The sequence below is a fragment of the Vespula pensylvanica genome, chromosome 16, assembly GCF_014466175.1.
Source record: "Vespula pensylvanica isolate Volc-1 chromosome 16, ASM1446617v1, whole genome shotgun sequence".
In the NCBI taxonomy this organism is placed as follows: domain Eukaryota; kingdom Metazoa; phylum Arthropoda; class Insecta; order Hymenoptera; family Vespidae; genus Vespula; species Vespula pensylvanica.
In genome coordinates, this window is record NC_057700.1 from 2286356 (window position 1) to 2313294 (window position 26939).

General features: G+C 35.0%; 1 protein-coding gene across 5 annotated transcripts in view; it reads right to left on the reverse strand.

Annotated features, from left to right (window-relative positions):
* Positions 1-26939, reverse strand: part of LOC122634866 (transcriptional activator cubitus interruptus) — a 109384-nt gene that overhangs the window by 75584 nt on the left and 6861 nt on the right. Inside the window, exons 2-4 of one of the 5 annotated variants that reach the window (XM_043824263.1) lie at positions 21292-21523; positions 18139-18482; positions 14888-15272 (exon numbers count right to left, since the gene is read on the reverse strand). In XM_043824263.1, coding sequence (XP_043680198.1) covers positions 14888-15272; positions 18139-18175 — 422 coding nt within the window. In that variant the 5' untranslated portion in view covers positions 18176-18482; positions 21292-21523. Of the gene's footprint in view, positions 1-14887; positions 15276-15375; positions 16052-18138; positions 18483-21291; positions 21524-26939 lie in introns of those variants that run through there. The other 4 variants (XM_043824261.1, XM_043824262.1, XM_043824265.1 and 1 more) reach the window with 4 other exon arrangements.

Sequence of the window (26939 nt, forward strand, 5' to 3'; positions counted from 1 at the left end):
CTACTTCTACTTCTTCTTTTATTACTCCTATTTCTAACTATTCTTATTCATCATGCAGCACACCGTTCAGAAACTATTTACATTACGTTACGCTCTAGTAAATAGTTCGTCGTTAAATAACGCTTCAACTACGTCAAATTATTTAAGAAAGAAAAAGAAATAGAAGTAAAAGATTTTTACGTCGTATCGAAGTTATTGCCAAGTTGTGCGAAGTTATGCGTATATAAAACGAAGAAAAAGAAAAGGGAAAGAAGAACATTTTTCTTACCAGATCAAAAAAAAAAAAATAAGATCACCCTTGTACTTTGGATATACCGTTCGGACTCTTTTAAAATAAATTTACGAGTTAAAGATAAATTGGCGACGATAAGAGGAGGACGATTACCATAATGATTTCTATAAGATTAACAACAACAAAAACAACAACAACAACGTCATCATCATCATCAACAACAACAGCATCAACAACAACAAAGGAAAAGAAAAAAAAATTAATCAAAAAAGAGAATAGAGCTATAAGTACCTAAGCTCTAGATAGTTCGAAACAAAATACTGACGAGGTCTAAAGAAGATACTTACATACATGCATATGTATTATATATATACATATACATATACATATAAATATATATATATACGTGTGTATAATGTATGTATCGAAGGGGATCGGCAATGTTAGGGGAAGTGGTGGATGCGGCCCGCAAGGCAAGCATCTGGCCGTAATTACTAAATTATCCTTTAACTCCGGCGTCCACTCGAGACCATGCCATGCCGTGATCTTATCCAAGAGAGAAAAAGAGAAAGAGAGAGAGAAAGAGAGAGAGGGAGGGAGGGAGACTTGTGTGTGCCTAGGTTTACTCAGGCAGTCAGCTTCGCTTCTCGACGATCTTCGCTTATCGGAGATATATTCCATGAAGACAAGAACGTGAATATGGTAGACACAACAATGGAACGTTTTCAAGGTGAGGAAGAGGAATTTCAGGTAGATACTAAGAGTCGACTGAAGCTTCTTTCCTTTTTTCTTTTCTTTTCTTTTTTTTTTCACTGATCTATGTATCTACGTATTAAATGTAGGTGGATAGCTCTTCAAGATGTACTTTGAATGATCAAAAATGTTTGAAAGGAAGAGAAAGGGAGAAAGAGCGCGCACGAAAGAGAGAGAGAGAGAGAGAGAGAAAGAGAGGAAGAGAAAGGGAATATATAAGAAAATGGATAAGCGAAGAAGAGATAGCCGTAGCAAGCAGCTGCACCAAAGATGAAGTTTGCAAGGGAATAGCACGACCAACTTGGTGGTACCATGCATCATCGATCTGGACAGCTCACTACAGCTCTCTCTCTCTCTCTTTCTCTATATCTATCTCTATCTTTCTTATTCTTTCTTCATTTCTTTCTCTCTCTCTTTCTTTCACCCTCTTCATCCGCCGTGTTCCGCTTCGTTTCATCCCTCCTTCTCTTTCTTCATCATCATCATCATCATCATCATCTTCTTCTTCTTTTTCTTCTTTTTCTTCTTCTTCTTCTTCTTCTTCTTCTTCTACTTCTTTCTCAACTTCTCCTCCTCTTCGTTTGGCCTCTTAACTCCAAGAGATCAGATCCACTACCGTGGATCATATCCTCCACGTTTATCTACTACTCCCCTCGATTCGACTTTCACTTCGATCCTTCGCCAACTAAAAAATATTCTACTAAAAAGAAGTAGAAGCTCTCTTCTCCAAATCGCTAAATCCTATGGTTGGTTTAATCACGGTAGGATACTCCAATTTCTAACGATAACAAAGATCTACTACCGATAACATTCTCTTCAATTTTGATTATAATGTTAGGAGGATAGCTAAGACCCACAAAGAAAAATTGTATTCTCACGAAATTCGATCATGAATTCTCACTATTAATTATAGATCACATATAATGTATAGATGCTTCATTATTCCAATTACTTGTTCTTGCGTTATGATTACGAATTAATTAGAAATTATATTTTTAGATGTGGAACATTTAATTCGAGATATATTAATATCGTTTTATCGTACGATTAATGTTATAATAGATCAATGATATCGTTTTGAACGAAGTATGCATTTCAATACGGAGTTTCATTTTCAACAAAGTTTACGAAAGGTAAAACAAACACGTACAACAAGAAGAAGGACATTATCAAATACTGCAGCCTCGTGTAAAACGGTCCGCAAACGTACCGACGTAATCTTTCGTTTGCACTCGAGAGAACCGTTTACTTTTTCGATTAAGAGGAACCTCAGTCCACGTGGCACAGTGTTTCTTTGACTAACAAAGTTTAAGTAGTGGACCTACCCAACTGTTCTCTTTGATCCTAATGTAAGTAATCTCTCAGGACACAAGTAGTTATATACCTTTCGTATATTTCGTATATTTCTGTTCTCACAGAAACTAAACAAATCGATTATATAATATTAAACGAGATCTCGATTTATCGACAATTAAAACTCATTAATCGTTGCATTCTGTTTCACCATGCAATTTTTATGCAACTAACATATTATTAAATATTTGTTCGTTTTTGCTTGTTTCTTCTTATTATTAAACATGAACGATGTATAAAGTAAATAAAAAACAATACCAAATTGATCCAATTATACGAATTTATTCTATTTTATATTATATCTCCAATTCGATTTATTTAACGTTAGTTAATATTGAAAACGTAGATAACTGACCTGTGTACAAATTTATACTAAATAGATAATACATAAAATATTTTAAAACCATATTATATACGATCTTAATAATTCTCTCTTAAATATATTTTTTTATAAAATAATTACTCTCTCATTATTAAATTTACGCATTAGTAATGACGACAATACTTATAAATTTATCCCAGACAAAGAGAAACGTTCTCAACACAAAAAAAAAAAAAAAAGAAAAAAGAAGAAGAAAGAAGAAATAAAATAGAATAAAATAACATGAAATGAAAGAAAAGAACATAATAAAAAAAAACAAATAAAGAAGATTAATAAAATTTTTATTAGTTTTGTCGAAAGGCACGCTTGCGCGACGTGTCATCGATCTCGTGGAAATCTCAGCAAAGCTAAGAGGAACGTGTTTCGTTGGGTTGGAAAGAACGCTCGGAATTACGGTCGACTTGGGAATCAAGTGTAACCCATCCGAGAACATTTCTATAATCCGAGTCTCGTGCGTGGGCCGCACGAGTCCAACAAAGTCGTCGTCCATCCTTGCACGTACACGCCTTCCTTCTTCTTTCGCACACTCAAGACTTAATATACGCGGACACGCAAGATGAACGCGCGCAGGTAGGTACGCAATAATTCTATGGACGCATCTTGTGGGTGGACAGTGGCGCAGCATCAACCATATTTCATATTCTCTCTAGTAATATTAGAACTAAATTCAAACTTCAAACTAAAATTCAAGAGAAATTAAATAAGGAGAGAGAGAGAGAGAGAGAAAGAGAGAGAAAGAAAGAGATTCAAATGACTTTTTGAGAGACACGAGTATTCCTTTTTGTTAAAAAAAAATATATATATATCAATAAAATCAAAATACTATGATAAATTTTAAACGATTCTAAAAAGAAAGAAAGAAAAAAAATGCGATCACCTGTTAATAAGTTCGTATCGAATACAATTTCGTATATCATGTAAAATTCCACAATTTTTAATTGTTTCATTTAAAAATTACAATGAAATAATTTTCACATAGACATTTCATAATGTTATATTAAATAATATCAATTTAATTCCTTCATTTATACCTTCACCATTAACATCTACTTAATATTTAAAATCAAATCGTATTCTACGAATGTTCTATTGAAGTAAGAACAAATTCTAACGATATATTATTTTATTGATCTTGACGACGTTACCTATGAAAGGACGAAACGATCAAAACGTAAAACTAGTAACCGGCTAGGTCTTAAACGAAAGGATTGAGTTACCAAGCTAATCGGATGCACGCCCATCGCACGCTGCTACGCATCTCGATACCTTTAAAGCTCGTTTCACAACGTTATAAGAACACGAAACTAAAACTATTATGCCTCAAATTTCGATCAGAAAGAGACAAAAGAAAGAGAGAAAAAAAAAGAGAGAAAGAGAGAGAGAGAGAGAGAGAGAGAGAGAGAGAGAGAGAGAATTCGTATTATAAATGCTGCGTAATATTCGTTGAAATCATCAGTGAAATAAAAAAGAAAAAAAGAAAAAAGAGAAAGGATAGAAGTGGTCGTTCAAAAATGTAGGTATTCTAAGCAGGTAGGAGAAGAAGGAGAAGAAGCAAAGGAGGAAGAAGAAGGAGAAGAAGAAGCAAAAGAGGAAGAAGAAGAAGAAGAAGAAGAAGGAAAAAAATTGAAGAGAGGAATGGATAGATTTGGCGAAGGAGAGCACAAAGGCAATAAATCAAAGCAATAAGCAAGCTATGGAAGAGACATCGAGTCTATAAAGATGTTAGTTTAGGACTCCAGACCCTTTTGCCATTTGTGCTGGCATTTGGTTAGCCGCATCATTCTTTCTTTTTTTTCTTTTTCGTCTTCTTCTTTTTCTTTTTTTTCCAAACTCCCCTCCCTCTCACCCCTCCATTTAAAAAATTTTTACTAATTGTTATAAGTTTCTTTGGATTACGCAAAATTCCACGCTCTTAAATATATCGTCTTCGTTGGCCGTGGAAAATGTAAATTAAAAAAAGGAGAAAAGAAAAAAGAAAGGAACTAAAATCATCGATAACCTACTCTCGTTATAGTCGAACAATTTTTCTTTTTTCTTTTTTTTAGAAAAGATGAAAAAAAATATTGCTGGATTCTGTAGAATAGAGTTCCTCGGGCACCGCAAAGAGAAATTATCGGATTCGAATTCTTCGAACCTTTCCAAGAAAGAATAAGGGAGTTAACCTCGAAGGAGAAGAGAAGAGAAGAGAAGAGAACCGAAAGATTAAAGCCCGGACTTAATGGCTCAATTAGCGCTTTGTGGTGAGCGGCAAAACACGAAGTGGAACTCCGAGGGAAAAACTCGCTCGCTTCCGATTGCTCGATTTCTCGAAGAAGAGGCGAATGCTTTTCTTGAAAATCCTTCTTGGTACTTGTAATTCATGAAGGACAGGAAATCGATTTTCTAAGGAAATACTGAATGATGACTTCTTTCGAGAACACGATCCCTTCTAAGAAGAGATATAAATTTTTTTCAAATGAGAAAAATTGTATCTCAACAAAAGTTGGACAAAAAATTTACAATACTCTTTCTTTGGAAAATAAAAAATAGGAAAGGTAGGAAAAAAAACGACAAAACAAAAATTCAAAAGATTAATCTCCAAGTAAGTACTCATAATGTATTCAATAATCACGCTTCATTAAACTAGTCAATCATTCTAATTATGACAGATGTTTTGCCTGTTTAAATTGATCGCTCTCTATTAATCCATTCACTGTGAACGTATTTTCTATCATTTCTAAATCATCTTCTTGTACGACTTTAACGAGTATACATTTTTTTCAATTTTACTTTTTCACCCATATTCATCCCTCTCTTATTACTATTTTATCGTATCACTTTACGCTAATTTTCTCTCATTCCCTACCATCTTCATCATTTTTTATTATTTTTTATATTCTGAAATATGGACGAGGCACAAATTCAAAGATTCGAGAGAGAGAGAGAGAGAGAGAAAGAGAGAGATCTATCCCGCAAAGAGAAAAAATCAGAAAAGAAAAAAAAGAAAAAAAGACCACAGAAAAAAAAATAAAAAATAAGTCACGTTTCCACACTTAGATTTAAGTTTTCGTTTCTACTATAATACGCAACGAACTCTACTCCTCTACGGAATATTTCGGAGTGGTAAATTTTCGAACGCCATAACACTGCCACCGTGCGTTTGTTTGGACAAGAGCATTATGAGATTTTATGTGAGCTAAGCGAGCTTCCTTCCTCGACGCTGCCACGGCTGTTTATGCACCCGAGCGTGTTTCATTCCTCTCCTCCTCCTCCTCCTTTTCCTCCTCTTCCTTCTCTCTCACTCTCGTTCTCTCTCTTTCTCTCTCTCTCTCTCTCTCTCTCTCTCTCTCTCTCTCTCTCTTACCAACGGTATTAACGTTGTTGAAGTTTGCAGGAGGAGGATGAAAAGAAGGGAAACGATTCCACGTGCAGTATTCTTCGTGTGCCATGTTTTCGTGGGGCCCTTTTCTCCTACATCCTTCTTTGCTCTCGAGGAGAGAAAGAAAAATCTGAATCTGAGAGTATATGCGTGCGTGTATGCATATATGTATGTATATATGTGTTGTGTGTGTGTGTGAGAGAGAGAGAGAGAGAAATATAGGTGTTGTTATCTCAGGGAAGCCGCTCATCATCGTTTTCTTACCGTCTCAACCTCGAACGCGGACTCGATACGCTTCTTCCAAGATATCTACGATCTTACCTTATATAAAACGTCTCCTCTATGAGTCACTCATACAACATCATGAGTTAATAAACTTCAATAGTTTATCGAGACAGAAATAAACTTCTTTCTTCGTGGTTTGACCATATTAGGTATAAGAGACATGTGTATGTATATATGTATATATATATATTCTGATATAGTATCACGTATAAAAGAATTTGAATAAAAACAATAAAAAGATATACCACGTATTCGTCTTATATGTAAGTAATTTCTTATCGTTAGTAATTGAAGTTTCAGAATAATTTTGATCGATCATCGTGTATTCGATTCAACGAAGCATTCAAAGAAACGATCTATCTAATATTAATTTCTGAGTAATCGAATAGCGAATAAAAATGTAGGTGAATGAAGGATAAAGAAAAAGTATGTGGATATAGGAAAAAAAAAAAAAAAGGAAAAAATAAAAGAAAGAAAGAGAGTTCTTGATTGATTTCATTCCGCATGTGTAAGTAAGTAGGTAACCACGCAAGTAAATACTTACGCTACGCGTAGAAATACATAAATCTTCTTCTCTTTGGTTATCTCCTTCCATTATATATTTTCTTTCTCATTTCTTTTGTCTTCTTTCTTTTTCCTTTTTTTCTCTTTTTTAATCAAGAGAACGAGTTTATTTATCAATTTTTTACGCACAGCGTAAATCGTAAATCAAGTAACTTTTATATACATTTTCTTCTTTAACGATAGTATTTGTTATTAATAATGGTATCCCTATATATGCATGCATACATGCAGTCATACATACATACATCTATGTAAGTATATATATTACGTATCTATCCTTTCTACGAATATCTCGTCGTTTTCGGTCGATCAAAAGAAATACGATTGATAACTTTATGTGTTTATTAAAGTCGACGAAACGATACCGTAGAAGAGTTTAAAAAGGCGACTAACTATATCACACCGAGTGTGTTACGAGACAGACAAAACAAATCGTTTTATCGGTCAGCACCATCGCCTAATTGCCTCATTAAGAGATTCAATCCGTGCAATCGTATACCCGACACACTGCTTTTTTGTCCGCTCGATTACATTCATGGTAAATATCATGAAGACGGAGAAAGAAGGAAGGGAGGGAGGGAGTAAAGGATAGATATATGTACGTATCAACCAATGAAAATATTTATCATATCAATTTGATTGTGTTATCGTAACGTATCGAAGTAATTGACGAGTTCTGTTTCATATCTCTTTGCTTTTCTTTTATTTTCTCTTTTCTTTTTTCTTTAACAATTATCTCGATTTGAACATAATCAAAGAACTTTCTTCACGTCGGTGATTACATGAATCATTAATAATTATCTAATACTATCAAGATCGACCGATTATTTAAATATTCTTCTTACAAATATATTTCTTTGAGTGACAATCATACTTGCATCGAAAATACGTACATATATAACTATGATGAACTTATGGATTGTTTTGTCTTTACAGCTATAACACTTACAAATTAAATTATGTTCTACAAATTAATTCTACGAATTGCGCCTCTTACGATTTAAATAACTAAACGTGTACGAAAATATTAATGATATGACTTTAACTGGTATAAGTATAATTAACGAGTTTTATATTACTCTCTCTCTCTCTCTCTCTCTCTCTCTCTCTCTCTCTCTCTCTCTCTCTCTCTCTCTCTCTTTATTCGCACAATTTAATAAATACCATATCAAAGTTTCTAATAAATAAAAAAAAAATCTGCTCTTATAAATAAAAATCATTAAGATATTTGCATTGAAATAATTAAATAATAAATTTAACTTGACAACATTTAGATCCTACATACATATGCATGTGTGTGTATGTGTATCGTAATATATGACCTAAATAATTAAATACGTGCAAGGTTAAAGAAAAAAACGAGAGAAAAAGGGAGAGTTAGAAAGAAAGAAAGATAGAAAGAGCAAACCATCTTTCCTCGAGTAAGGAAGGTAAACAAATGCTTTTGCAAGCGTTATCTCGACGTATCGTATTCCGGCTTGGCCATCACGTGACTCAAGAGTACAAGACGGACTTGACCTTTCTATGGCCGTTATGAATGCGTGCGTGGAATTTATCAATGGATGGCCACGCCAATGATAAATCGCGTATGCGCTTGGTATCGCCGTGGTCAGTCTTCTTGTGGCTGACTGTTCGTAGGTGAAAGAGCTGGGAATAAAAGGAAAGAAAGAGAGAGAGAGAGAAAGAGAGAGAGAGAGGGAAAGAGAAAGAGCGAGAAAGAGAGAGAATATAAGAGAGTCAAGAAAGAGGAAGCTAAGAGTAGACGTCTTCCTTCGACAAGCTCCTGCCGGTAACGCCTTCCAATATCTTTCATCGACTGACAAATCAGCTACCACGTTTAAGCACGCTGAATGAAGTGTTCAGTAATTTTGATGCTTGTATCGCAGATGCCGAGAGAATGTTTACAAAGAAGAAATCAATCAACTGGATTATGTATTTATATATATATATATATATATGCTCTGTCAAATATTAAAAAATTGAGACTTTAAATATAAAATTGATCTAAACTATAATAAAACTATAATGTCCTTTGAGAGAAAAAAATTTTAATCTTTTTGTATTTTTATTATATTAGGTAATAGATTCATAAATAAGTGCATTTTTACTATGTACAATACTTATTTATTAAATTATATAGGTATATATATATATATATGTGTGTATACTTATTATTTGTTGTTTATTGTGTTGATACTTTTTACTTATTTATGAATCAATACGATAATAAATTCTCATAAATAATAATTAATACGATATAGTTGTATATAGATAAAACAGATATAAAAATAGATTATCATCGATTTGATAAAAATCGGTCGATCACCATCATTCAATGTCAAGCCTCAATAAATAATAATAGTGACGAAACTTCAAGTCGAATTATTTGACATTCTTCTTTTTCCGAAAAACACCGTGAAAACGAATTCGTTCCATTACCACGTGGGAATTCTTTCTATTATTTTTCAAATCGTAAACAGGAACGCGAGAGCCCACATATTTGACACGTTACTGAGTATCCATCATTTTCACATTGGATTTAATAAAAGTCATGAGAAAAAGGGATAGAGACAGAAAAAGAGTGACAGAGAGACAGAGATAGAGAAAGAAAAAGGATAGATAGAGATACAGAAAGAGAAAGAGAAAGAGAAAGAGAAAGAGAGAGAGAGAGACGTATAGAGAAAATATCATAAATGGAACGAGTTATATTCGCTCACGTTCGTTGTACTGCGTTCGTGTCCTTGTTCTCTTGCGTTGAGACAAGAATTTCCTCCCACAAGAAGCAGGAGTGCGTGGGGCCCGCAACTGGTATCAGCTATTATAAAAATTCTTCGAGACAAGCGGGTCACGACTCGGTCTATCGTTTCTCTATGTGTATCTTCTTCGTTTAAATCACAAACGAATTACATAGAGACAAACGTTAATAAAGTTAATAAAATATTTATCGAATACTACGAATCCTTACGAATTTTTAATACATTTCTAATATTCGATCTCTTTGTGAGATGTATGAAGATGTATTCGCTGTTTAAAAACAAAGTTAATAATTTTATTTGTTATCTTATCGATTAAATAAACCTTCGAATAGATCTAATAATTTATTTGTCGATAATAGACACGATAATGATTAATATAAAATTTTTTGTTAATAAATTAAGGAATGAATTAATAAGGATATTTTCTTGTCGCTTTACCAAAAAAAAAAAAAAAAAAAAATTATTCTCTTATAAAACCTTTCGAGATATCGCATTTTTATAAGTCAACAAAAATCACGACTATATTTAAAATCGAATGAGTGTTCTTTTTTTTAATCGATTAAAAAATTTTCATTGATTAACATGACGATTAATAAATCTTCTAATAAATATAATTTATGCGCAAACAGAAGTTGCGATTTAGCATTCTCCGCCATTTCTAAATACTGTCTCTTTTCTCTTCTAATGTAATGCCTATGTAACGCGTAGACCGTGAACGGAAGATCGTTTATAACGTGGGAAACTATTTTTCCAGTCTCCGTGCGAGACACCATCACGGCACGCGTACAAATTACGAATGATTACCAACTATGTCGTCTTCGTAAACGCGAGGACGCAACCCTTAGAGAATTCTTAATCTATTCTCCACTTACATCCCAATTCGACGAAAACGTTCCTCTCCGACTTATATATGCAAATGTCTTTCTTCCTAAATCAAACAATTCAAAATCGTTTACAAAAAGAAAAAAAAAAGTAATAATAAAAAGAAAAAAAAATATTTACAACCAACGTGTCTGTTGATTTTATAAATTCCATTCAAATAAGATACGAAATTTATTACACGATCTAAAAGAATATCATACGAAATATTAACATTTTTTGTTATGTTAACAGCAAAATATTAATTACGCAAGTTTCAATATCTACGAATACGGATAAAAATTATTCATTTATTTTTCCTACTCACTAAACTATTATTTATTTAATATTTTTCCATGCGCCTGGATTTCATATAGAACGTAAGAATTATAACGATCTCTTTATCTCTGTTTATCACTTTACAAAAAGAAAAAAAGATATACGATAGACTAAGAAAATCTAACACTTAAATAAAACTATGATATACGAATAATTTATATATGACGTACGTATATACATATTCACTATAGTTTATTCGTCGATTATATATTCTAAATATGCTGTAAAAAATGAAATAGCTAAAAATATATGTATATAACCTTAATCTCCTGTTAAAGAGACGAAAATAATCTGTTGCTAAAGAAAAAAAAAAAAAAAGAGAAAGAGAAAAAGAGAAAAAGAGAGAGACGAGAAGAAAGGAGAGCAATGGCGTCCGTCGCCTACCACAAATTTTAAGCCTGCCGTCGCCGTTTCTTGATTCCTGTTGGCTTCTCTCTTCTCTTACTCGTCGAATACTCCATTAAAATTTATTTAAAAATTATTCGCATTCTATTCTATATTTTATTTCTATATATATACGTAGGAAGACCATTTATCTTACGATTAGATTCAAAGTATCGAGCTAATATTACGAGAACAAGACACAATCCTTATCGACCTTTTCGAAAGCTTTGATATCTTCAATTATTTTGAGAACGATTGACCAATCATGTGAACTTAATAGAATTGAGAATGTTTCTATTAAGAACTTATGTATCTCTTATCAACATCGATCTTAGTTGATATATTTTAATAAAAAAAAAAATGTAAAATATAAATATATAATATAAAATTGTTTGATTAAAAACTTACGTATTTAATAATATATTATATAACTTGATTAACGCAATTCATTTTACAAATCAATTTAAAACACATTTTAATTTCGATCGATCACTTTAAACCAAGACGGATTTACTATCTTTAGAGTTTCATTATTTTGCTTCTTAGTCGTTTATGTATGTAATTGATATATGTACGTATATAAAGGAATTTAACGAAAATTGAACTCCTCTGAAATCATATATCTTCTTTGTCGCTTATGAAAAAAAAAAATATTGAAGAGTTATGAATCTTTATATAAATATGTTTTATATAAATTGTTATAAACTATCGATACGATGAGATCATCACGTCAGTAATAATAATTAACGTCAAGTAACGAACTTATATCTAATAATAACCAATTAATAATTCGTTTGGTTTATAAATCTCAGATTAATGTTCTTTTAGGTATCTATATATTGAAAATCTATAAAGTAAAGATCGATTTAAAACCTATTACGTATTTAAGTTAAATAAAATCGAATAGAATATTGTACGAGTAATAAAATAACGTGTGAGTAATCGAATAATAATATACGAGTAAATTAATTAGATCACGACGAAAGAATTAATTATAATATAAAATAAATTTAAATAACTTACATTAAAAGCGAAGCAAGGGAAGACGAACGTTCTCCTACGGAATCAACACTACGACTGCCTGTGTCTTAAATGAAACAATAGCGAGGAACCGAGAAGGGCGCGGACTAACAATGACAAACAACAACATTGCGAGGATGATCTAATACAAACATTTTTCCAAGAATTTTTGCTTCTCTATTTCTTCGAACAAGTAAACAAAGAAAAGTACACAGTAACCTTGGAATCTTATTTAACAAAAGAACAACATTAAATACGTATATACGGATATTATTATAGAAGAAAAGAAAAAATATTCCAAGAAAGCAATGTGTGTATAAACCAATCGACCAAACAAAAGTTTCTTTTATTTTTCCTAGAAATTTTTTCAGGTTTATACGTGAAGTATTAATGAATGAAAATCTGTAGCATTGTATACATATAAATAAATAAACTATGAGTAATGCTTTAATTTAATCGATATCTTTACTAGAATAATTATTGAATAAATAGTATATACTGTTTAATTGAATCGAAATATTACTTTTAATAAAATTATTAAATAATTAATAATATCTTTGTCAGCCAATGCACATAGACAAAAAATAATTAATACATTTTATATCTACATATATATTATATAAACGAAAAAGACAACATGTAACAACAGCAATAAAAATACCATCGATGCAATTAATAAAATTCATAAGCGTAATAATGAATAATTGCATAAAAAAACAAATCGTGATTTAATATGATCGATCTAAATCGAAGTTGTATAATCGATTTTTGATGTAATTTTATTAGAATCGATTCTTTTTTCTTTTTTCTCCCTCTCTCTCTCTCTCTCTCTCTCTCTCTCTCTCTCTCTCTTTGTCTGTCTGTCTGTCTCTCGTTATTAGCTTCAAAACTGACATATTGGAAATGAATTTTCTAAAAAGAAATTTCGTTTCTATATAAGCGTATTATAAACGACATGTGCCCGACGAGCATAACCATCGTCACTGTTCAGGGTAAAGGTGGGCCGCGTTTGTTCGCACGCGCCACTTGTCCTACGTGTCACATAACTTGGGGTAAGTTTACAACGTTTTACAACCGAGGTACGGATGTAGAAAGAAAGAAATAAAAAAAGAAATAAAGAATGAAAGAAAGAAATAAAAAACATACTATCTCTATCTCTCTCCCTCTTTCAAAGACTCTTTTCATTTGCACGTAAAACGTATCTTTCGTCGTGAATTAGATTTTCAAGCAACGACGATGACAACGATGCACACGTTTGAAATTCCTCCTCCCTTCTCCCTTCTTCTTCTTCTTCTTCTTCTTCTTCATCATCTTCATCTTCTTCGTTTTCCTTTCCTTCATTTTATTTTCAACAACTTCCCATCTATTTATCCTCCTCCATCGTGAAACTTTGCGACTCGCGAACGCGTTTACTAGCGCCGACGCTCGATGAAAGAGAAAGTACAATCCGAATTAGAAGTTTTACGAAGATTCATTTGTTTGCCCTTAGGATTAATCCGTGACACTTGCACTCGATATCTCAAATTTTTTAAAATGTCAATATGTTTGTTATAAGTGAGTATACTGAGTTAGTTTTTGTACTTTTTTTTTTGTTCTTTTTTTAATAATAGATTATAATTATTATACATTTTCTTAGTATTTAAAAAAAAAGAAATTATCAAAGGCACATGTAAATTTGTATAAAATTTAATAAGTAATTAATACGTTTGAAAGTTGATCGCGACCAAAAATATATATTGCGAAAAAGAATATAACTCAATGAATCCCTTAAAAATAATTATCTTTCGAATTTTTTAATCTTACAAATGGATAACATTTAAACGAGATTGGTATAAAAAAGTAAATAAATATAAACAATATAATAAAAATTGTAGGTTTTAAGAAGTAATGAATACAAATTCTAACAATAAGTAAAAAAATTAAATAAAAATTGTCCCATATATAAATATATATGTCGATTCAATTTATATTAACTACGTTAAATAGCCTCTTGTTTTCCTCGAGTAAAATGAACGACACGATCAATTTAAAACGCGTCATGTGTATCGGCCACGAGAGAAGGGCAACGCTTCGAACCGTCTAATTATTGTCACGTCATTCGCGCTCTGAAACTACCAGTTTGCCGGTACTAGATTCTCGCGTCGAAAAGTACAATCTCGTCGTTTTCAGTCGCGTGACATGTTCCATGGAAACGTGCGAAGAGAGTAAAGAAAGAGAAAAAGAGAGAGAGAAAGGTCTTAATTAACTCGATAGAGAGACGATGGAGACGTCTCACTGAACAGTACAATGAAGTTCACACCAAGAAAGGATTTATTCTTGCTAAAGAACAAATATAATTCTTACGGATATGTATTAAATAACTTAACGATTAAAACAAATTTCAATAATAATCACATTCTGTAATTGAAAGTATGTATCCCAAAAATATAATCAAAAAAAAAAAAAGAAGAAATTAAATTCAACAAATAAAACTCGACTCTAAAGTGTTTCATAAATTCTTAATAACGATCCGACGTAATAAAATCGAAATCTATTCGTGTCAATCTGATTGTTAATACATACTCATAATTATCTAACAATAAACAATGAAAATAAAAACTTACGGATGAGGTGGTGGTGCGTGGAAAGCCGCAGCTGCGGCGGCTGCGGCCGCAGCGGCCGCATGATGTTCCCATGCTGCGGCGGCGGCTGCGGCAGGATGCGGAGCAGGCGGGGGTGGTCCGTGATGCGGAAGAAACGGTGGTAAAGGTGGCGGATGCGGATGCGGATGAAAAGCAGCGTGAAAAGCCGAATGGGGATGATGCGGTGGCGGTGGGGGTGGTAGCAACGAAAATGCTTCCTGATGATAAGCCACCTCTTTCTCTGGCATCTTGTCGTCCGCTGCGGCCGCCTCTGCGGCTGCCGCTGCTGCTGTTGCTGCTGCTGCTGATGACGCTGTTGCTGATGACGCTGCTGCTGCTATTGTTGCTGCCGCCGCTGCTACAGCTACTGCTGTCAAGACAAAACGATGTGCAAGAAACTTGTTGCCTTTGTTGTCCAAGATCAAGATAAATTTTGATAAGTGGCACCGCGTGTGCCAGGACGACCGTACCAATCGATCATAGCCCAATCTTATTGATCTTTATCTTTGATAAAAATCTTTAAAATGACGGAACTCTACAGGCTTATGTTTTATATGTTCATCCCCAAAGATTTGTTTCCCGTCGGCAAACTCTCGAAGTAAATAATTTGCCAACCGACTCGCAACGATATAAATACGTGTCTTTTTAATTAATAATCCTGCATCCAAATCTAATTTTAACGATTAATATCCCGGTGTTTATTAATCCTTACACTCTCGACGACATAACGATCGACAAACACTACACTGTTTACTCTCACTTTCACCAAAATTAAACAGTCAAACGGAGGGAATCATAAAGAAATGTTTCACCAATCGCCCGTACCGTTCATATATCACGTCACATTTAACCATATTAGTTATATAGAATCGATATTACGATATGTCACCTTTCCATTGGCCGAATAAAAATCTCGATGATTATATCTAAATCCGTATAAACGTGAACACTCCGATATGGACCCATCACCGTTATTATCGTCAAGTTCAAAGAAAAATCGATTGTTATTGCTCGTTTTTTAACAGGTCGAACCGATCATCCTAGAAACCAAAAGACACGTGTCGTAGAAGAGTTTTCCGTCGAACTACGAAAGACGAACGTGTATGCGGCCTGTCACGGTGCTCGTGCTTTGGCGGGTATGGCGATACTGAGTGCCCACCACCACCACCACCACCACCACCACCACCACCACCACCACCATCACCACCACCACCTCCACCACCACCACTACCACCACCGCCGCCACCACCACCAACAGCAAAGAAAAAGAGAGAGAGAGAGAGAGAGAGAGAGAGAGAAAGAGAGAGAGAGAGAGAGGTCGGGCGTGCAGCAGTGGCTGCTGTGTGATCGTAGATGGGCGTGCAACAGAGAAGCTGAGAACGTGGAGAGGAAAACTGAAAATAAGAAGGAGAGGGAGAATCTTCGGCTTGCTCTCTGTTGAGAAACGAAGAGGAAAGAAAGAGAAAGAGAGAGAGAAAGAGAGAATATAAAGAGTGAGAGATGAGAAAAAGAAGTTGGATAGATGGTGGAGGGGGGAGGGCGGATGCAAGCAAGAAAGAGATAGAATGATAGCGAAGAGGGGAGAACGAGATATATATATATATACATACATATACATACATACATTTATATACATGCATACGTATATACTATGGTACCAGCCCCATGAAGGTGAAACAGACAAACGGAGAAGGGGAGAAAGACGAGGTAGGAGAACGCGTGTCAGCTCGACAACTCAACTAGCACTAGCCGTCCCTGACTCCCACCTTCCACCATCCTTTCGAACCTCTCCTTCTTCGTTTCTGCACCGAACTGGAAGCTTTGCGGAACAGAGAGAATGCTAGAAGGGACTACCCGGGTGCCCGATGAAAGACGGATCGCCGAAAGGCATCTAATAGATGGATGGATGGATGAACGAATGGATGGATGGATGGACGGATAGATGCCCTGACAAAATTTATCCCTTTGACGACTTGGACGACCATTCAATGATTTCAAAGTAGCTGGAAAAGTCTTTCGTAAAAATGAACGTTCAACAGTTCTTTTTTTTTTTTTCTTTTTTCTTTTCTTTCAGAGACGACGTTTACCTCGATGTAATTTTGAAAGGGGTAGATTTTTCTTTCCTTTTTTTTATTTTCTTTCGTTTGTTTGTTTGTTTGTTTTTGCTTTTTTCTGTTTCTTTTTTTTTTTATATACGACATAAGTATCCCAAATAACAAGTTGTTCGTGTTCGTACATATGGACCCCAAAGATCCATATCCCCTAACTTTCTCGAAGGTCATTTCCAATCGAGACTTCCGTTCTCGAACACAACGTGAAATGTCGTCAGGCAAAGACCCAAAAAGAGAAGTGTTTTCTTTTCTTTGCGCCTTTTGGGACCCTTAAAGAACCAAAAGCCTCCGTTCTCCTCTTCCTACTTCTCGCCGACTCGAATTTCCCTTCTACGCAACTAATGCCAGAAGAAAGGACGGACAAAAGTTTCTATACCATACGTGAAAATTTCTAATGCTTTCGAGTCTTTCAACGCGTTTACGGATTTCAATTTTCAACACTTGAAATTACACGAACTTCCATTCGCGTTTTATTCTGAACTATTCTATGTCTAATTTAATTCTATCTCATTATAATTAAGTACATATTATTTATATAGATTTTTTTCCTCGGTTAATTCCGATTTGAGTTTTTGTAATTTTGATATATCACGTAAGTGTTTCCACATGCGACTGCATTAAATATTTACAAAATATTTCAAAAAAGTAAAAGTAAATCAAATAAATCACCTACCGATATATCATGTTATAAATAACTATCGATCAAAATATTCACATACGTATATCATTTATTTATATTTTAAAATAACCACCCACGTTAATTAATAAAACTATTGAACAAACAAACAGAAACGTTTCAACGATCTCTTGAATTTATTCTAACGAACAATCAATAATTCCCCAATAAAAAAAAAAAGTATATATGAATACAAGAAAGCGCAGGTGCATTGAATTGATAACATATAAAATATTAATCTTCACTGTTACGATTGATACTATTGACATATACAAAGCTATTACTCCAAAGAAAATCTTATAGGAGTGTTTAGACGTTATGCAAAGCAACGTGGATCATCATCATCATCATTATCATCGACGAATAAGATCTATGGTTGAAACGCACCAAGTAAGCAAGTAACCAAGTAACCAAGTAAGTAAGTAAGTAAGTAGATATGGTCTTACCTTTTAAGTAGCAAGAAGGAAGAAGACGTCGTGTCATCGGTGTGTTCACCGGATGGTGGTCGACCTTGAATTAGGACTCTGGCACGGTGAAGGGCCCGATAATCACCAGTACGTGAGGGATGAAGTGCATAGAGCCATTAATTAGCCGTCGCTTCGTTGCGGTTGTCCTCCATATCCTTGCCGTTAAAGCTACATAGGTAGATGTATATAGCATCTTTCTCTCGCGTGTAATTTCCTCTTCGAGAATCTCTCGCCTTTGCTTTTGCCTTCGCCTTCACCTTCGCGTTTGCCTTTGCCTTTGCCTTTACATTCTCTCGTCACTTGCACGCACCTTACGTTCACACCTTTTACAAATATCCAAGACCGGTTATTACATTGTTTACCGTACGAACGATTCATTAAAAGGGAGGAACAAGTTCGATAAAACGAAGAGGTTTTATCTTTTGTTTACAACACGTTGAAATATATTTAAGTAGTTACTTGACTGGAATGTATACGTGTCTATTATCGATATTATTTTTTAATCCAATTTTAAATGTGTGTTTAAGTAAAATTATGTTTTTTTTTCTTGTTAGACGCATCTATTATTTAATTTGATAAGTAAATATATAATATTCTGTTCGAGTATTTGTTTAAGAAAAATTTGGTTAAATCACAAATTGTTATATCACAATGGGTATAATAGTCGATAGTATATCGTTGAAATTTCATTAATTAGTTTACTTAAAATTGTAATTAAATTATTTATTAATTAATTTAATAGATTGATATGTTCATATTCAGAAAAGAGTTTTGATAGACTTCAATGAATTAAGAACTGTTCAGTATGTAAAACCTATTCGGAATGATAAGTTCAGTGTGTTATAAACTATTTAGAATGTATGTAACGTAGATTGTGTCACGTGGCGATGTAAACATCATGTTTACGTTTCGAAGGATCTTTTCTTTATTTTGTTTTGTCTAACGTGTCAGTCGCAATCAAATCGTAAAAGAGTTAACACCGTAGTTCGACGATAGATCTTAGATTTAATTTTGTTCTATTTTAATTTGTTTTGTATCAAGCAACGTAAATACATATGACTATAAGCATCTTATACGAATATAAGTTATATGTCTTAGTATCAATTGGATAAAAAATCCAACAGAATCATTAACATATTTTTTAAACTAAATATAATATATCTACACATATATATGTGTGTGTGTATGTCTTATTTTATTTTAGTATACATAATTATACATATTTTGTAACCCCTATTATTTCTTCATAGACGATCAATAACATTTAGAAGATTAAAGATCAAAATCTTTTCCCTTCTCCTCTCCAAATCACAACTATATTCCGTACTAATGTAGCTAAAAAAAGAAAAAAAGGAATATAGCTAAATATAGCCATATAAATATCACATAGTTGCAGATAAAAAGTATCGCGATGATAAGTTTATTAGACAGTTAAATTATTCTTTTGAAATCGAAGGGATCGTTTAAATGGCAGAGATTCTCGTTATCGTCATAAGGGGTGATATTCTTTCTTAAGGCCATCCTGGCTGCAAGATGTTGCATCCTAACGTTACTACTACAACGGAAAGGAAGAACGACTACGGCGGATCCCTTCGGTCTGGTTTGGTCCAACGATGGTAGTGGTGGTTATAGTGGTGGTGGTAGAGTGGGCCGAGCTAACTCAGAGACTCCTTACTGGGCGCTCCATACCAGGTACCTGTTGGTCAGGTGCACCCCACTCTTGATTCGCCGTACCTGTATACCTTCTCCACCTCTTCCATCTCTCCTTTCGTCTCTCTTCCTCCCCCCACCAAGTTAGTTCCATCTCTTCTTTCCTCGTCTTCTTTCTTCGTCTTTGGATCGTCATGCTACTATACCATCGTTCGTTCCATTCTAGGTATCGAAGAATGGCAAGGATTACTTCTCCTCCTCACCCACTCTCTACCCACCTAACGCCCTAACCCCCTAACCCCCTAAACCCCTAACCCCCTATCTCCTTATCCCCCTAACTCTCAATCCCGGTCTCTCTTGCTTTGATCTTTCGGCACTTTAGCGACCGATCGAAAGAAGAAAGAGAAAGACCTATAAACTTTTTCTCCAATAATCCTCAAACTTGATTCCTCTGCGGATTTAATATTCTATATTTCTTTTCATTAAAAAGAAACTGATCGTGAGAAGTTTCTAAACTCTAAGTCGCACATTACTAATATTCACCATCAGATTGGATCGATGTTGAATCCTCAAACCTAATTTATTTTCGCTCTCCTTAGATATTTTATCAAGCTCGTTTCAAAAAAAAGTTCTTAAAAACAATTACTACTTCGACTACAAATATCATCCAGTTCAAAATTGTTCGTATGAAGCTGTGTTCAGCCTTCGATAATGATAACAGCGACAGTTTCCGATCTTTCAAACTCGTTGAAAACTTAATTGGCAACTCATAAGTTTTAGGAGTCCTAGTCGTTGTAAGATCGTTAATGCGGCACGAGGAAAAGAAAATGAGAAGATAGATAGATAGATAGATAGAGAATGAGAAAGAGAAAGAGAAAGAAAATGGTCGAGAGAGACTGCTGCAATTCGTGACTTCCCAGAAAGGCGGGGGAGTCATCGCCTGGAGACCCGTTTTCTTCAAGCACCCCGTGGTTCGAGCTCATTAACTAACACCCCCTCTGCTACGAAGCAACGTGCCACAACTACTACTACTACTACTACTACTACGTTACTACTACGTCTTTCCATGGACGATCATCTCATCGAGATTCTCTCTTTCTCTTTCTCTCTATCTCTTTCTTGCGTGTGTATGTATATATATATATATATATATATATATATATATATATATATATATATATATATAAACATCTCTAACTCATTTAATCGTGTGCGTCCCAACGCGTTGTTCTTCGTCAGGTAAGAAAGAAGCCGCCTGTGCCGACACGCGGGGCGCTAGGAGCTGGGTCAGTTAGTTATCGAGCTTAAGAAAAGAGAAAGAGAAAGAAGGGAAGAGAAAGAGAAGGAAAGAAAGAGAGAGAAGACCGGGTGATGAAAAGGAGAGAAACAGAAAGATGCGTGGCCTCAAGGAGGAGCAGAGCAACGATTGGCGCTAGGCCTTTGGGTAGTAGGGTGGGAGTCGAAACGTGCTTGGCTATATACCTTCGTTCCACTCTCCTCCATTTCCTCCGGCACTCACTCAACCAACGAGAAAGAGAGGGTCCTATCGTCGCTTAACTTCGCTATGGCAAAAGCAGAAACAGCAGCCGCCACTGACCGCAGCCGCTGTCGTCGTCGTCATCGTTGTCGTTGTCGTCATCATCGTCGTCGTCGTCGTCGGCCTCGTTGTCGTTGTCGTCGTCTGTCTCTGACGAGATAATTTGTTCCTCGTTTCCTGGGATTTTGTAAGCAAAAGACGATATATATATATGTGTGTGTGTGTGTGTGTGTGTATGTGTGCGTACATATACCTATATGTATAGCTATGTATTTATATATGTATGTATGTATGCATGAGGAGTTGAAGGTTCAGAAAGAGAAGCGAAAGGAACCTCTCTTAAAACGGTCCACGAAAGGCAGCCGTCCGTTCGGATACTGCTCATAGTTAAAAAGAGAGGGAGGAAGAGAGGAAGAGAGAAAGAAATAGATAGAAGCGGCTCTCTTCTTTATTATTACAGGACCCTACGAACACTTGGGCGTGGGAAAACGGCAGGACCTCTCATAGTCTTTTTCAACCGGTCGAATGGTCAAAAAAGAAGATCAACGATAACGTTTCGTTATCTGTCGGTACTGATGCATGCATGGACCGATCCCTACCTGGAATTGACTTTAAACTTTTACCAGATGGAAAAGGAAAGAACAGGATAGAGTTAAAAGAGAAAAAGAGAGAGAGAGAGAGAGAGAGCGTGTTTGTAGGTTTGTGTGTAGTGGATAGAAAATATCTCTTGTCTATGCAGACCAGACCTGAAAGAGCAGCGCGTGCTGACCCCACCAAACGGAATTTCGAACGTCTCGTAACGAACACCATAATTATCGCCGTGATACCTCTTCTCGCTTACGATCTCGGTCAGATTTTTTTTGAGATACTAATTACGTATCTCTTGTAGGAAGAGTTATGTTTTCTTTCAGAGATAATGAATTTGTTTGACACGTTGATCTCTATCGATAATTAACGACGATTTTATGGAATTGATAAATATGTATATATATATATATATATATATATATATATATATACATACGAATAGATACATTATGTCAGAATGTGCATAAAAAAAAAGAAACTATAAATGAACTTTTGACACAAATCATAAAGATCAAAGAGTCATTTTAAGTCTTATAAAAAGAATAATAATGCTGTAAGCGATAATAAATTGTTTTGACACAATGACCTCTACAATTGATATATATATATATATAAAATATTTGTAAGTAGATACCTTATGCGAGTGACTCGAACGAACTTGACATAAAAAAAGGATCTTTCGATGAATTTGAGAATTATTAATCGTAAAAAAAAAAAAGAGAAAAAAAAGAAGAGAAAACGAAGAAAAGAAAGTAAAAAAAAAGAGGAAGGAAAAATAAAAAAAAAAGAGATAAAAGAAAAATCATTTTATAAAAAGGACGTTTTTTTTCTTCCCTTCTTTTTCTTTTTTTTTTTTTACACAGGAAACACGCGCGCGCACGCACACACATTGATCCTATAGTAACTCTACATAACGAGTAAAGCTTTTACGCTTGCCAGGACGATATTCTCTCTCGTATGGCTTTCGAAAATGTTGGATTTTACGATCTCATAAACATCGAAATCTATTGGTCTCGCGGCAAATGGAGAAAAGGGTGAGGCGACGTAATCTTATAGCGGCTAAAAGAGAAAGAGAAAGAAAGAAAAAGAAAGATAGAAAGAAAGAAAGAGAGACAGAAAGAGAGAAAAAGAGAGAGAAAGAGAATGCTAGAGAAGATGAGAAAAGAGACCCCCCTCCGTATACGCATATCCTCTAATCATGGCCGGAAAGGCCGCCTAAGGCCAGGATAGAGACGTTCTCCGGCCTAATTGCTATATATATCCCACAAGGGACTCTCTCTCTTTCTTTCTCTCTCTCTCTCTCTCTAGTCCCCTTGATCTTCTTGGTCTTCGGTTATGCCTAGGCCCACGATGTTATTAAACTCTCTTTCCTCTCATAATCTTCTCTCTTCTTTTGTCCTAACGAACACAACCATGATTCTTTCTCTCTTTATATCATAAATGGCTCAAGGCTAAAAAGTTGACCACGCGACGATACCAGAACTACTATCCGTTGTTTCTGACTATTTAAGCAAATTGTAATTTCTCTACTAACGATTCGAGGATAATAAACGTTAACATCGATAATGATACACGTTGACAAATTATCGATATGATTGACTATAATTTCAAATGATGATTACGATGATTATAAAGATGATGATGATGATGATGATGATGATGATTATGATGATGATGATTATATTTAATGTAATTGGAAAAAAAATAACTATAATAATATTCATTATTTATAATAATCTACGAGGATTACCATCTGCATTAGAATAATATGAGATTAAAATCGTCTGCTTAGGTAACTATATGAAAATAATAATATTTCTTGCATACAAATCTTAGATCGTTAATAAACAAATACATACACCTATATATGTACATATCTCGACATCGAGTCTCCAGTCGGGCGACTTTCGACATTTTTGTGTCCAAAAAAAAAAGTACTCGACCAAAAAAAAAAAGAAAAAAAAATAGAAGAAAGAACACTATGTCGACGTAGGGTGCATGTATAAGAAATAGAAAAGTCGGTAATAAAGCTATAATGTGTCGTTTGGGTCGTTGGATTTACAAGCCCGTGAAACTGACCTCCTCATTTTTTTTCTCTCTCTCTCTCTCTCTCTCTCTTTCTCTCATAGACGAAGCTAAACGTTGTCTATTGTTCCAATGGGCTATTTTTTACAAAAAGATAGAAGGCACGTTGCCAAAAGGAAAACGTGGCCATAGAGTAACATATTTTTCAGTACGGTAAAAGTCTGCGGGGGGTTCAGTCAGGGTTGCGGCAAACGGGTCCGTTTTCAAAAAGAAATAGAATTCCTTCTCAGACGAATGTAGTCGAAAACCGACGATTAACGATTTACGACGTTACCTAACGCTTCTCGAAACACTTTCCGGTTTGGTCCTCCTGCCTTTTCCTCGAATACGACATCCTTACTGACGCCGTACGGCATTTGACTTTTTTATCTTCGACCGATCTACTCCATGCTTTCTCCAAACCTTCCCCTTCCTCTTTCTCTTCCCCTTTTTCTTCTCCCTCTTCTTCTCCTTTTCCTCTTCTCCTTCCTCGTTCGCACCCCGCCTTCTCTCACTCCCACTGTTTCCTATTTTCAAAGCTGAAAAACTATTTTCATACAAACCGTGCAACCAAACCGAGCCCCCTCTAAAAACGGATCTACACGTTATACGGTATGAAAGAACCAGAACGAATGGTTAGAAGCAAGGTGTAAAGATTCGATAACGAGCCTAGAAACGAGATCAAAAGATAAAATTTTTCCCTTGACAAATTCCACGATACTTCCAACTATTAACAACGTGAAAATCAATTATACAGTTGGATGTTTCTATCTGCGATCTGATCATCAGATATCTATGTATCGTTACGCATCTATGAAAGATTTGAAATGAATATATAGGAAATAAACATATAGGAGAGAATAATATATATGTATTATTTTTTTATAATTTTCTTATATCTATAAAAAAAAAAAGTGATATAGAAATTCTGCATTTGTCGTATTAGAAATCTCACTTTTGTTATCATTAACATCATATCATTAAATAAAAAAAGGTTTGAAGTAAAAAGAAAATGTAAAAATCTATTTTCCTACATTTTTCAAATCCAAAAATCTATCCAAGTATTGAAAATTCATTTCGCACACTGGAATACATAAAACTATATTTTACAAAAATCAAGCCAAGTACGATTAGAAAAAAAAATCTAAAAACAAATTGGTCGGAAAGTTAATTGAAAGTCGTTAAATAAGAATAACAGACATAAAGAGAGAGAAAGATAGAAATAAAGAGATAGAGAGAAAGAGAGAGAGGAGAGTAAGACGGTAGCACAAGGCATCTTACTCGACTTCTTGTCGACTTCATGGCGAATCAGAGAAGCCGCAGAGCAAGTCCGATTCCGATCGAGTTTTTCCATGGTGAAGGGGCCTCTCCTTGTCGCGGCTTTTATGAGCACCATGGTGGTGCACTCTGAACGGCATCAGAAGAGAACGAGTAAGAAGCTTCGAAGAGAAGAGACAGACTTTCGCAAGTCACTCAGAAGGCTCCCTTTGTTCCGTGTTTGCTCTACCTGCAGTTCCCTAACGTAGCAAAAGACGACGAGAAAAAGCTAAGTTGATACTTCTTTCCTTCTTCTCGCCTTCCACGGTGCACCTTTTGCTCGTCCCGAACCTGACCGTTTCTATCCCGAACGAACGATGATTATTACATGAGAATGATCGAAGCTGCCGATCGATAGAGATCGAAGATTGGATGAGTTGTCTCAATCAAGCCAACTTATTAACACCGTTAATTTCCATAGAAACTTTTCTTCGTGCAAAACCTTACACGCTATATATATATATAGGTATATACTTTTTGTATCAGATAATATCACATTATCATGCAGGCATAGATCAGAATTATATCTAGATATATTTTTAATATACGACGCTACAAATTCATCAAGACAGAATATAAAAAATATATATATGTGTCTATTATCTTCTCGAGTTCTAGTTAAATTCCTCTCGTAGAAAGTGGAAATAACAAGGAACGATATATTCTACTATAGAAAGAAGAAACGCGTTCGTAGGGGGCCTAGGTCTGAGCGAGTTCGGCCTTCTCAAAGGACAAAAGACGGATACCCAAAGAAACGAGGGGTGGGATGGCACGATTTTTCATTTTCGAACAGGCTGGCAACGCCTGGCAAAGGCCCCATAGAGAGCACGAGAAAGAGAGAAAAAGAGAGAAAAAGAAAAAGAGAGAGAGAGAGAGAGAGAGAGCCGGTAATCATCTTGTTCTCGACGCTCCGTGAATAACACAAAGGATTGAACTGGTGCTAATTACGTCGCTCGTCGCTTACGCGCGAGAAGAGAGGAAACCTTAATGGTAGAAGATTTAAAGAGGGAGGTGAGGGATGGAATGAGGAGGGGAGGGTTGTAAGCTGAAAGTGGGGAAGAGGAAGGAGGAAAGGGGAAAGACACGTCGGTCGACAACCTGAAAGAAAAGGAAGCACGAACTCCAGAAGAAGATGGCAACAACAACGATGATAACGTCCGAAGAGAAATTATTAACCGCAGGAATTAACCGAACGAGTGCGCGTCTTTAAGGATACAACGGACACGATCCACAATCCGCAATCCACCGTGAAAATTAGGAAAAGGGAAACGAAGAGAATTGGAAAAAAAAGAGAAGAAGGAAGGAAGAAAGAAAGAGGCGTCGAAAAAAGCGTCACGCCTACAAAACAGAAAAAAGAAAGGGAAAAAAATTCACCCGAATTTTCCGACCAATTCGACCTTGAATTACGTCGAACAAATGGATACGAATATTGCGTCCTTCTCTCTTTTCGTCTCGATGAAAGAAAATGAAAAAATAATATATTTATCCGACTTGTAAAAATTATCGATGGTTTCGATAACGAAAAAAAAAAGAAAGGAAAAAATTTTGTTTCAGAATAGCGATGATAAATCGCATTTCATGATATATACTACGATACTATTTATCTTTTACAACGATATAATCT